The sequence below is a fragment of the Ahaetulla prasina genome, chromosome 3 (assembly GCF_028640845.1).
Source record: "Ahaetulla prasina isolate Xishuangbanna chromosome 3, ASM2864084v1, whole genome shotgun sequence".
Classification (NCBI taxonomy): domain Eukaryota; kingdom Metazoa; phylum Chordata; class Lepidosauria; order Squamata; family Colubridae; genus Ahaetulla; species Ahaetulla prasina.
The window spans coordinates 43,507,726-43,520,674 of record NC_080541.1 but is presented as its reverse complement, the minus strand read 5'-3'; the positions used below and the strand labels follow the sequence as shown (position 1 = coordinate 43,520,674).

At 38.4% G+C, this 12,949-nt stretch overlaps 1 protein-coding gene across 3 annotated transcripts in view; it reads left to right on the top strand.

Annotated features, from left to right (window-relative positions):
- Positions 1-12,949, top strand: part of SULF1 (sulfatase 1) — a 108,400-nt gene extending 95,451 nt beyond the window's left edge. For 2 of the 3 annotated variants that reach the window (XM_058177240.1, XM_058177239.1), the window contains exons 18-22: positions 969-1,141; positions 1,876-2,018; positions 2,933-3,056; positions 5,241-5,274; positions 10,908-11,078. In XM_058177240.1, coding sequence (XP_058033223.1) covers positions 969-1,141; positions 1,876-2,018; positions 2,933-3,056; positions 5,241-5,274; positions 10,908-10,938 — 505 coding nt within the window. In that variant the 3' untranslated portion in view covers positions 10,939-11,078. Of the gene's footprint in view, positions 1-968; positions 1,142-1,875; positions 2,019-2,932; positions 3,057-5,240; positions 5,275-10,907 lie in introns of all 3 variants that reach the window. The other variant, XM_058177241.1, reaches the window with a different exon arrangement.

Below are 12,949 nucleotides of genomic sequence, written 5' to 3'. Positions count from 1 at the left end.
GAAGGTAACAGCGTTCCGTGCACCTTTGGCGTTAAGTCATGCCGGCCACATGACCACGGAGACGTCTTCGGACAGCGCTGGCTCTTCGGCTTTGAAACGGAGATGAGCACCACCCTCTAGAGTCGGCAACGACTAACACGTATGTGCAAGGGGAACCTTTACCTTTACCTTTTAAAATAAGCCTGGGATAAATGGGCATGGCCCGCTGACCCCTTGGCGCAGTGAAGATACCTAGAAGTCTGAGCACGGAGGTGGAGGTAGGTGGGAGACAGCCTCCACCGCGCACTTTTCGCCCAGAGGGAGATGAAGCTTTGTCTGCTTGCAAGCAGGATGCTCTGTTTCAAAGCATCCCATTTGCAAGCAGATAAAGCTTTGACTCTCCCTTATTTTACCATCTGGGTGAAAAGTATTTGGATGCTTATGGGTTGCTTGGCAACGGAGTGTTTTGCCTGGCTGCATCACTTGGCCTTCTGCTCCGGTGCCACACTGGTGCCGAAAGAAGTGAGCCAGCGGCCACATGGGCTCCTGTTGCATATGGTGGGTGGTGCTGCTGCCGCCAGGCAGTTTTCAGGGCTTGGAGCCCTGAGGCCCTGAGGTAAGCCAGTGTGTGTGTCAGGCAGCTCCATCCCACCTCTCAGAGGTGACACTCAAAAAAATTAAGACACCCCTGAAAATAAGCCCCAGTGCTTATTTCGGGGCCCAAAAGAAAATAAGACTGGGTTTTATTTATGGGGAAACACGGTAGTTTTTCCAGTAGAACAGTAGAGTAACGGTAGAGCAGTAGTGAGCTTAGCCAATGTGACTGATGATACTCTTCCAGAACTAGGAAAATATACCACATAATGTTTCTAGACTATAAGCCAGTTCCTATGTGAAAAATCTACATGTATATAGACATAGTTTATTGTAGCCTCAATTATTAAAGTATGCTATTGTTTAACATCTATTAAATATTCTTGAATGATTAGGGAAGCTGCTCAAGAGGTGGATGGTAAACTTCAGCTCTTCAAAGAGAATCGGAGGAGAAAAAAAGAAAGGAAAGGGAAAAAGCGCCAGAAGAAAGGAGACGAATGCAGCCTTCCGGGACTCACTTGCTTTACTCATGACAACAATCACTGGCAGACTGCGCCATTCTGGAACTGTGAGAACCACTTCCAGTAGATGCATGCTCATGGGAATAAGAATTGATGTGAGCTCTTAGGGAGTTGGAGGGCATATTTGTTCTGGATCTCATATGGAGAGGAGAGGAAAAGACAATGAGCTCATTAAAAATGGGTATGTTAATTCAAACTAGAATTACATTTAGAGCTGAACTGACTAGATTTAATTTACAAATTTACAAACAGTTTCCAAGTAAATGAAACAAGAGATCTTGTGTGACCCAGTAGGAGTATAAAGATTTGCCTGATTAAATAGATGGTGCTGGGCAAAAGGGGCAGCAATGTATGTGACAATACTAGGAAACCTAGCAGTGCCCATTATCTATTTAGTGATGTATCTGGAGGAGGTCTCGTAGGCAAACAGAGCCAATCCATTGCTCAGTTCAGGAAATCTAGAGCTTGAACTCATCCAGTGGTGGGCTGTCTAGGCTCTGCTTTGAAGGACTTCCAGGAGAGAAAGTTCTCCTGATGGCTAATTCGAATTCCAAACTGGTCTTATCATCAGGAGGTTGTTTTTCTAACATTATAAGAAGGGTTGCAGAAATGTTTTTGTGCACTTGTAACAGCTATATCTGTACTTTGTACAAGCATTGTCCACTAATATGCAATATCATTGCATGAAGCTTGTGATATGCTTATGGAACTATCAATGGATTGCCCTTGCTCAAGTGAAGTGAATACATGCACGTTTAAATTTATTTTTTCCGTATAACAGTGGGATCGTTTTGTGCTTGTACAAGCTCCAACAACAACACTTACTGGTGTTTGCGAACAGTAAATGAAACACACAACTTCCTCTTCTGTGAATTTGCTACAGGATTTTTGGAGTATTTTGATATGAATTCTGATCCCTATCAGGTAAATGTATGTTAAAAATGATAACAGTTGTGGAACATTACCTTAGTTAAGCCACTATTAATACATTTCAATTATATCCCATTTTATATCTTGATGGAACATAAAATAATGTAAGCTGGTCTCCCCAAACACTTTCACATCTAAGTTTTGATCCAAGCGTACAGTCATGAATACTTTGCAGCTCTCTTAGTACATGGGGTATATGGCACTGAGAAAATATTACAGGTAGTGCTTGACTTAAAACCAATTGCTTAATGACTGTTCAAAGTTATGACAGACTTCCCTGGGGTACTTATAACCCAGTTCCAAAGTTTTGAAAGCTGTTCCCCCACCTCAAACCCAGGTCATATAGCTGTATGTTAGACTCCCTGCATTTGCAGCTTTTTGCTCCCATGGTCATATAACTGCCTTTTATTATGACTTTGCCAAAAATTGGCATTTCTTCCAGTTTTTGGCAAAAGCAGCCCCTTGGTTCATGTAATGATCACTTCAAAAAATATTGAATTGGTTATGGGGGTGACCTGATTTATGACCATCAAAACTTAGAACTATCAGAGGCAGACTGTATTAGAGTTGTAAATCAAGAATTATTTGTAGATCCTTGCATATGTAACAGTAACAGAGTTGGAAGGGACCTTGGAAGTAATCTAGTGCAAACCCCTGCTCACACAGGAGACCTATACTAAGGATTCGAACCACTGAACTGCCGGCCTTTCTGATCGACAAGCTCAGCGTCTTAGCCACTGAGCCAGCTAGCTAGGCTTCCGAGGGGTCTTCCAAGGGGGTTAATATAACTACAAAAGAAATGTGAGAAGCAGTTATAACTTGCTGAAAGTCCACATGCGTAAGCATAATCATTTAAAGTTCACACCTTTTGCAGATGCAGGCATTCATTTCTTTCTTTCCATGCCCAGCTAACAAATTCGGTACATACGGTAGAAAGAGGCATTTTGAACCAGCTACATCTTCAGCTAATGGAGCTACGAAGTTGTCAAGGTTATAAACAGTGCAATCCAAGACCTAAGGGACTTGACACAGGTAAACAACCTATGGTTTAAAAACTGGCATATTGTGTTTTGTTTCCCCTACTTAGTCCAAGGAGCAGCTAAGTTGTCTGTGAAACCTCTTGCTGTGTAATAATTCAACTATCAAAATATGAATCCTGACAATGACTTTCAGATAACGACTTAAAAGCTCAAGAAAACAATGCACTTCACTGAACATATGAATAATACATATCAAAATATTTAATTTTTATTTATTTATATTCCACCATTATTGATTTTATGAATAACCCAAGGTGATAAAACAATCTAATATTTCTTTCTTCTATTTTCCCCACAACAATTACACTGTGAGGTAGATTGGACTGAGTGACAGTGATTGGCTCAATCATCTAAGGAGTAGAAAAACCTGCAGTTTCCTTTTTGGTCCTATGTTTGCTCTACATATTTCTAACAAACAGGCATTTTTTTTTGTCAGTGTAAATTAGGATGGATTTAAGAAATCACCCCTACCTTATACAATAATTATCCATTATCAATAAATTAGGCTAGGTTATTTTCTCCAAAAATCCATTGGGAAATTGAGATAAGGGTATGATAAACTAAAAATAAATGACCTACAGTGGTCATGTTTTTATTATACAAATAACCATTAAGATGGTTAATTTATGAGACCTTAATATGTGTTCCTTAATGTTAGTTTGATGTTGCATATCCTCTGTATTGTCAATTAAAATATTCTCTTTAGCTGGTTTTAGAGCTTTCTGGTGACTAGGAAAGCTACTGGAGATGGACAAAGCCTGAAACTTGTCTCTTTTTATGCATCGTAGAGCAGTGATAGCAAACCTTTTAGACACCGAATGCCCAAACCGTGCGCGCATGCCCAAACTAAAAGGTGTGCATGCATGGATATGCGCTTGGGCGGACATGCATGCATGCGCAGCAGAGACCTGAAGACCAGCTGGGCGGCAGGAGGCGGGACATTCCAACACCGGCAGTGTGGCAAAATCTTTTTCTTTCGTGAGCTTCTGTTTCGTTGTTTGCAGGGAAACAGATGCTCACGAAAGAAACGCCACAGAGATCAGACCTGGGGCAACGGCGCGTGTAGCAGCAGAGAGGCCTCTGCGTGCCACCTCTGGCAAGCGTGCCATAGGTTCGCCATCATGGACCTAGATCAAACACAGCACCTCAAACAGCATTACTAGGTTGTGCTAGAATAGGTTGGAAAAAACTCCTTTTAAAGCACTGCAGGAAAGCAGGCAGCCTCTGTGTTGTGATGGGAATGAGTCTAATGTGATGTGCTTTCAAGCTCTGTTGATACAACTACTAAAATGTTTTCCACCTATGGTTAGTAGATTTTACTTTTATTTATTAAACAAATTTATTTGCACAGAATTCTGTACAGAACTATACAGAAAAGCCCTCAGTCAAAAAAGGAATGCAGTAGGGCTGGATGGGATTCTTAGCAAACAGGCCCATCAGATGTCCTGATGAAGTTACAGTGACCACCAAGAGGGTTTGAAACCTGTAGCAATAGCAACCTTAACTTGCCAACAGGAGAAAGGAATTTGAATTGGCATCAGCCTTTCACAACATCATGAATTCCTATTACAGAAGTGCATAGCTGAGTCAGCTCTCACTTCCTCCCAAAGGGGCAAGATGTCCATTTTATTTATTTATTTATTTTATTTATTTTATTTTATTTGCATTTATATCCCGCCCTTCTCCGAAGACTCAGGGCGGCTTACACTATGTTAAGAAATAGTCTTCATCCTATTTGTATATTTATACAAAGTCAACTTATTGCCCCCAACAATCTGGGTCCTCATTTTACCTACCTTATAAAGGATGGAAGGCTGAGTCAACCTTGGGCCTGGTGGGACTAGAACCTGCAATAATTGCACATTCTTTTATCATCTGTAATATAATTAGAAATCATGGGTTTGTTCCTTGGAGATTTATCTCCCATTTTTTATGGTTTCATTTCTTTTACAATAAACATTTCCCTTTTCTTGTAACTTAATCATCTTTTTGTCCTATTTTAGTTATTTCAGAACATACCTTACTCAAGTATCTTTGTTGGACTGCTTCTTTACTTGATTATAACCCCATAAAATTATTATTAGGAATTAGATGCTGTGCATGAAAAGCTACGTTGTGAATGATTTTACCAAATCTAAACACTAACAAAAGTTACTCTTGTATTTTCCTATATCAGGAAATAAAGATGGAGGAAGCTATGATCCACACAGGTATCCACACTTTATTATTCTCCTCAGCAGCTTCTTTCCAAATAATTGCATGACCTGGTCCATTTCAACTAATGCCTCTACTTTGCCTGCTGCACATCACATAGCTTTTGCTGCATGCAAGCGCTAATGCTGTTCATGAAACCACTGGTGTTTCCATTTTCACATGACATTTAATATTTTTACATCAAAATTTCATTTTATTTTATTCCACCTGAGAAAATTCACTCTCATCCTCATATTTAAGCAGAGGAAGGGAGAGAAGGTATATGCAGAAAGAATGCTCAGCCATTTATTCACCAATCCACCCCCATCTGTCTTTCCATCTAGAACAGGGGTGTCAAACTCACATTGTCACAGCAGCATCACGTGACCTATCGGGACTGTTTCCCCCATAGCTAAACTGGGTGTGGTTAGGGCGTCGCTAACATGTGACGCATCTGGCCCATGGGCCGGGAATTTGACAGCCCTGATCTAGAACATCTACATATCACTCTCTGGGCATCAGGCATCTCCATGTGTTTAGGCAACCTGGAATGAAGAATACATTCTTGTACTGTTGTATGTATTGTAGGTCATGATGCCCTAAAGAGGGTGCTTAAATATGTTTACCTTTGCACAGCAAAGCAAAATCAATTGAGCTTACATTGTATGTAGATGTTCATATATTTAATGGATACTTATTCACTTTTTCTCCTATAGAACATGATTGGATACTTGTTTGCTTTTTGTCCTGTAGAACTTGATGTCTTATAAAACTGATGTCAGCTTGCAAGATGGCAACCTGGTCCATAAGACACTTATGCACATTTTCCAAATAAAATGCAAAAAAGGGTTATGTAATTCTGCACCAGTAAAACTGATGTTATAAAGCTGTTGAAGTTAAGCGAATGTGGACTGGATCAGCTCCCAGATCAGTGGTGAAATCCGAACCAGTTTGATACCGGTTTGCTGGCCGCACATGCGCGCCAAACACGTGCTGCATGCGCATATGCAGTGTGCACCAAATGTGCTCTCTGCGCACATGCATGCACAGTATGTGCCAAAAGGAGGCTTGGGAAAGTAAGGAGAAGCGGGGGAGATCAGCTGTGACACACGGATTTCCTGCTTTCTAGCAAAGCTAAATTGCGCTGCACACCTGATCTCCCCCCCCCGCCCCACTGTTCTACTTACCTTCCCAAACCTCCTTTTGGTGCATGCTGTGCACGCACATGCGCAGTATGCGCCAAAAGGAGGCTTGGGAATGTAAGTAGAACAGCGGGGGGATCAGTTGTGGCGCATGATTTAGCTTTGCTAGAAAGCAGGATTTCCTGCTTTCTAGCAAAGCTAAACCCCGCTGCACAGCTGGTCGTCAGAAATACCAGTTCAGAGGAACTGGTAGCTTTTTTTTACTACCCGTTCTCCTGAACCGGAGTGAACCAGTAGCATTTCACCTCTGACCCAGATGATATAGAATGCTATGAGATGATAATTATTAAATCAATTTTCAAAGAAGAGTAACTCTTAGGATTATTGGATTGTTTTGCAGAACTGCAGTAAGAGGTGGGGCTTTGTTACATATTTGGAGTCAAATAGAAAATAATTATTTGCATGGTTTCACTTTTGGGATTTACAAGCTTCTTCTCCTTAGTCTCACAAGGACTGTTACTCGACAGACTGCTTCAAATTGCCTCTGCTTACTATGGTATTGGTGGCAACAATTACCAGTCTTTACACACTTCAAATTGATGGCTCAGTGATTACCTTTACCAAAGATCAGACTGCTTCAGGCTAAGCCAGAGGTAGTTGAGGACCAGTATCAGCTTGCATTCAGATCAAACTGAGCCACAGTTTTAATCAATAAGAAACTAAAATAAGCAAGTTATTTGCCAAAGCGTCTGTTATCATTTAAAAGAAAAACAATAAATCAACTTCTTGGTCAATTGGTCATGAATTGGGAGGCTAATGATAGAAAGGTTTAAACTGTCTTGCATTCCCTGATAAGGCAGGAAATGTTGCTGAAAACAAAGGGATTAGCATTAAGCCATTTAAATGTAGAATTAGCACTGAAGATTAGTTGGGGCTTGAGAGGGTTGTTTGTCTGGTGAATTCAACCTGTTTGCAACACAGAAACAAAGCATTTCTGCCTGTTGCCCCCAGTTACCTCTTTCCTTTTCTACATGGTTTGTCTCCCCTTGTCTCTTTCCTTCCCTTTCCATGTGCAGTTCCATTTTCCAGTCATCCCATCTCCATTCCCTTTTCTTTGCTGAGGTTTCTTTTGGAAAAAGGAAGGAGTATGTATGGTCATCTGTATGAAAGAAGTATTTGTGGGGAAATGGTTGGTATATGCAGATGGACCTCATTTAAGTTTGCAAATGGTTTATCTTCCTTGACTAATTGTAATTATTTGTGATACAATTAATGTACATTTTTCTTCTTTTGGGGATATGCCTTCTGGGATCTATATGTACAGGCACACCTATAAGCATACATATACACAAGTGTGCTCCCCTTCTTGGTATAGGTACATTGTTCAGTGACACTCAGATCTATGATGGTGCTGAATGAGGATGGAGACTCGGAGTTCCGGCCATTGCAACATCCCCATGGTGACCTAATTGGGATTTCTGACATTCTCTGCCAGCTTCCCACAAGCAAAATCAACAGGGAAACCAGTGGAGAATCTGAAGTCATGAGCATGTGATATCCTTGATTAATGATCCATGTAATGTTTGTTTAACAATGGCAACCTTGCCATCGCTAAGTGATGCAATCACATGATTTCATGCTTTATGACTGTGCCACGTAGTGATGGGAGTTCTTGCTTTCAGTTGCTGTCATAACCTGAGAAGTACCTATATTCAGAAAGAGTCCACAATGTTGCTACACCAAACTATTATCCTGAGTAACATAACAATTTCTGGAGTAATAGTCTTCAAATTGGCACTTTCTAGATCTGTCACAATGAGGACAGCATGGGAATTCCCACTATGTCTTACAACCACAGAATCCTCTGCATTAGATTTACGGAATTTTTGATCCATCTGGAAGCTACTAAGTTTGGAAACATTACTTGGATATGGCTGAAGTTTCCCGTATTGTCCTATACCATTTGGATTTTGTTTTTCACCTTCATTTTTTAAAATTTAATTCATTTTGAATTCTTTCTAATGTTTCTCTAGTACTAAATCCTTTCCTGGAGTATCTTCTAAAGTTGCTCTTCTGAACTGCAACCTCCCTCTTTCTGTAAAAAATTGCTATTTAATTGATCACTAATACCAAAGTGATTATATCTCATATTGCTAATGATTAAATCATTAGCACACAAACCTCCCTCCAGCTGCCTCTACCATTCTATTCAAAAACTTTCTTTTGTGTATTTCTTAAGAATATAAAATCTAAGGTCATTATCTAACTGAGTGCTTTTATCACTAGTCAGTCAGACATCTCTGAAAAGACAAGGCAGATTTTCAGTGTAATACCTTCTTCTGTTGCTTCTCCTTAGACATTGCATAATGCAATTTTTGCAGTGGCAAAAATTAAGATTACTTATTAATCTAAAAATTACTAGCTACAAATTAGTCCTATGATAAAGTTGTCTATTATTCAGTGTCAGATACCTACACTTTAATTCCAACCATTTCTGCTTCTCTTCCCAATTCCCCAAATATTTGGGCATGCTGCGTCTTCACTGCATAAAATTTGCTTCCTTTTTGAAGGGAAGGCATTTGTTCACAGATTTTGAGATTCTTGAAGCAAGCTTTTCTGGATAACTCCCTTGTGTAATTCATATGTGCATCCATATTTGCAATTAGTGTCTATAATGAGTCCTCATCAGCTAGCTTAGTGATGTTATTTTCATGAGCACCCAAATGAATCCAGTGTATTGGTAATATTGCTAATGCCTATAAGGAGATTTATGCATTAAATGCCATTTGTTTTTCCATTTGTTGCTACATTCTAAAATATATACATATAACAAATATACTCCCAATTACTGACTGGAGCTGAAAACGTATGGAGGTTTTCCAGAAGACAAGTCAACTGGGCAACATGGATAGATCTTGAAGCATCTTATTGCCCCCCACAAAAGTATTTCTTTTTATAACAATTATGAATAATACAGAGATAAAAGAACTCTTGGTATCAATTATTATGCCTTGCATGAGAACTTTCCTGTAATTTTCAAATGTGTGCTTTTGGTGGAAAAATACCAGCTATGTTTCTGTCTTAACCTGTTTTCCTCCATATATATTCTCATTATTGACAGTCATTGTAGCTCAATCCATTTGAAAGGTACAGAATTAGATAATGTGGTCATTCTTCTTTTTCTAGAGCTGGGCATCAATAGCTTTTCCAGTTTTGTGCCAGAGAGGTTGGACAGATTTAAAGCAAAACTAGCTTAGTATAGTTGAGAAATATGAAGACTAGCAAGAATTAGCTTAATATTTTATTATCTGCAATGTAAACATAAAACAATTTACACACACTAGAAGTATACAACAGCGCTTACTCTTAAGTGATTCTTCTACAGCATTTAATTTTTTAAAATGTTTCTGTTTAAGTTAAAAACAATTTAAGCCGATTCTTGCTATATCTACATCTCCCGGAAAAAAGAAATTATCTATATGGCTTGGTCCTTAGGTATCTGCAGGAGCACCAATCAGATTAGCCTCCTCTCAGAAGATCCTCTCAACAAAAGCTCCTTGTGGTGCCCCGATTTCAGGAGGTGCTGTGGGAAAAAAGCATTGTTCAACATATTCATCAATTTATTTATTTACTGCTTAGAAATTGATTTTTTTTTATGAACCACATGCTTTGCTTAAAGATATAACTAGAATCAGGAATGACTAGCACATATGTGCCAGGGGAACCTTTACCTTTAAACTATTACACTATATTTGAGCATCTTGTTATTGTATAAGCCCTATGTTTTGCAAAGATTTGGTAACATCAAATTAGAAGTACTCGCCAATAAAAGCAGCTTCCTAATAATCCCCTGGGATTTCATTAAGCCATGGAGAAATGAGTGTCTAATGAAAGACTCTTCATACATATGCTTTGGCTATCTTGCAACTTAATGTTAATCACTATAACAGCAAGAAATCCATGTGAATGTTTCTGTAATGCTTTTTTGGAAGAATTTCTACAGCAAACTCACTTTCATCATACTGAATGGGACCTGCTATGAACAAACGCAAGAAAATGTTGCTGCCTGGTATCAACCCATTCATGTCACACTTGAGCTCTTTGCGTAAAATATTGATCACATATCCCCGCCTAATATTAAAAGAGCTGGTATTTTATCATTGCAACCAATATACTAAAATTCTGAAAAACAGCATGTAAGGATTTCCCTGTATTGTGCTACTCAATTGAGAAGAAGGCAATTATTAAATATGACTGTGCAAAGATTAGATTGATATTTAATTCAAATCACTGGTTTTTCAATCTATGAATCACTTTAAATCAACAATCAAACTAGATATTCTTGAATCAATTTGGAAAATCAGATTGAAGTACCAAATGGAACTGATTTGACTTTTCAAATTAACTTATGATTTGAACCAAAGCAATTTTAATCAGATCCGAGCTAAGCTGCACATGATTGATTTCCAATATTACAAGTATTACTGTATCTTTTTTCTTTTTAACAGAGGACACTTATGGCATGGATGGGAAGGCTAAGCTCCCAAATTTTACAGAAAATATCAGCTGGCAAGGACTGGAGGATTTGTACAGTGTGAATGAAAGTTTATATGAAGCCAGAAACAACTACAGCATTCATTCTGATGACTGGAGAAATTACTTGAAGGATGTAGATAGAATCTTTGCACTGCTGAACAGTTACTCTAAGCAAAATCAAAGAGCAGAGACTCCCACTGTTAATACGAGTGGAGACTTGGATGAATCATCCACATCATTTTCCTTGCTAGGAATGAGCTCTGCTGAAATAGATGAAGGTTCAAGTGGGTTGACAACCCTAGAGGCTCAACCTATCATCCCATCGTATTATGGAGACCTGACCTTGAACACAGTAGTGTCAAGCAATGATGGCAGACTTGAATTAAGCAATGATATTCCTGCAAAAAGGAGTACAAATGGCCACCAAGCCAAAACATGGCTGAAGATTGAAGAGCCAGTTAATTCAGAAATGGATTTTAGTGGGAACGATTTGACAGAACTGGAGTCCAGACACAGCTTCATCTTGCAACCAATTAACATTATTCAGAAAGCCTCTATGACAGACAAAGATTTTGCACAGGGTATTTTTGAAGAGCAAGACTACCTTCCCATGAATTCTGCTACAAAAATAATCAGCTGGGCTTTAAATACATTTGTTCTGCAACATAAAACTGAAAAGTTGAGGAAAAGGGAAGGTTTCCAGAAATCTTCAGAATTTCTGAATGAAGAAGGCAGTGCTTCAAATCCACTCCCCTCAAATTAGGCTGGTTAGCAAGTCAGGTACTGTTAATTAGCTGACAAATGGAACAACAAACAGCAAAATTCCAGTAGTATATATTTTACATTCACATTCTTGTCAATATGGCTGCAACTATTAAAATCTGAAAATTAAAAAGGCACCATTGTGACTTTTTTAAGAAAAGCCCTATTTTTAAAGTAGTGTAAATGCACCTTCAAAGAAAATAAGCTCGTTTTTCTGTTCTCATAACGATATCCCATTTGAGTAATTTTTATTAATTTGAACAATTGAAATTTCATATTGTCAAAGTAAATTTACATGCCCTTTTGTAATCTTTGTGCCATAGTCTTTATTAATCTAACTCATCTACATGTTCTTAGTTTTGCTAATGGAATGTAATTTGCAAAACAATAAAAGAAGTTGATAGAGAATACATTATATACATGGATTGTAAAAAGCAATTATTGGTATATTGAGCAGATTTTCATGTTTAATTTAAAATCTTTTATCTTCCAATCAATTCACAGTAACTTTTTTCTTAGATATAACAAACAGGAAACTTAACAGAGAGAGTTAAAGTGAGTTCATTTCCCAGTAGATAAGGACTAAATTGTTATTAAGATTTTTATTTTTTCACGAAAGTTTGACTTTCACTTTGCAAAAGGTCTTAATGTAGAATAGAATAGAATAGAATAGAACAGAATAGAATAGAATAGAATAGAATTTTTTATTGACCAAGTGTGATTGGACACACAAGGAATTTGTCTTGGTGCATACGCTCTCAGTGTACATAAAAAAAAAGATACATTCATCAAGAATCAGTATTCACAGCTGTTCTAGTCATTAGAATAAAATTTAGTCCAAAGAAAGGTTCTGTATACAAATATGCTATATATTATATTGCATCTTGGCACACTTGCAGAAGTGCAACATATACCCTTTTTTAAACACAATCTAAGACTACAAATTGCAATGCCATATCTATTATGTAGCTATATGGAATACTGGATTGTAGGTATACTTTTTAAACAGCAAGGTCCTGTACACAGGGAGTAATGTTACGTGCAAAAGTTTTTCTCCACTCTTCTCTAGAATCAAGGAAAGGAATGCTTCTCACAGAAACATCAGGGAAGTTTGCATATGTTTATTAAAGTGCTTTAGAATATAGCATCCAAGCAGATACTGTCATCTGGAGTTGTGTGAACGTAGCTAAATGACTTCAGAAGATGGTTCCAAAATGTGGTGTTTGGGGTTCCCCCCCCCCCGGGAGAGAGC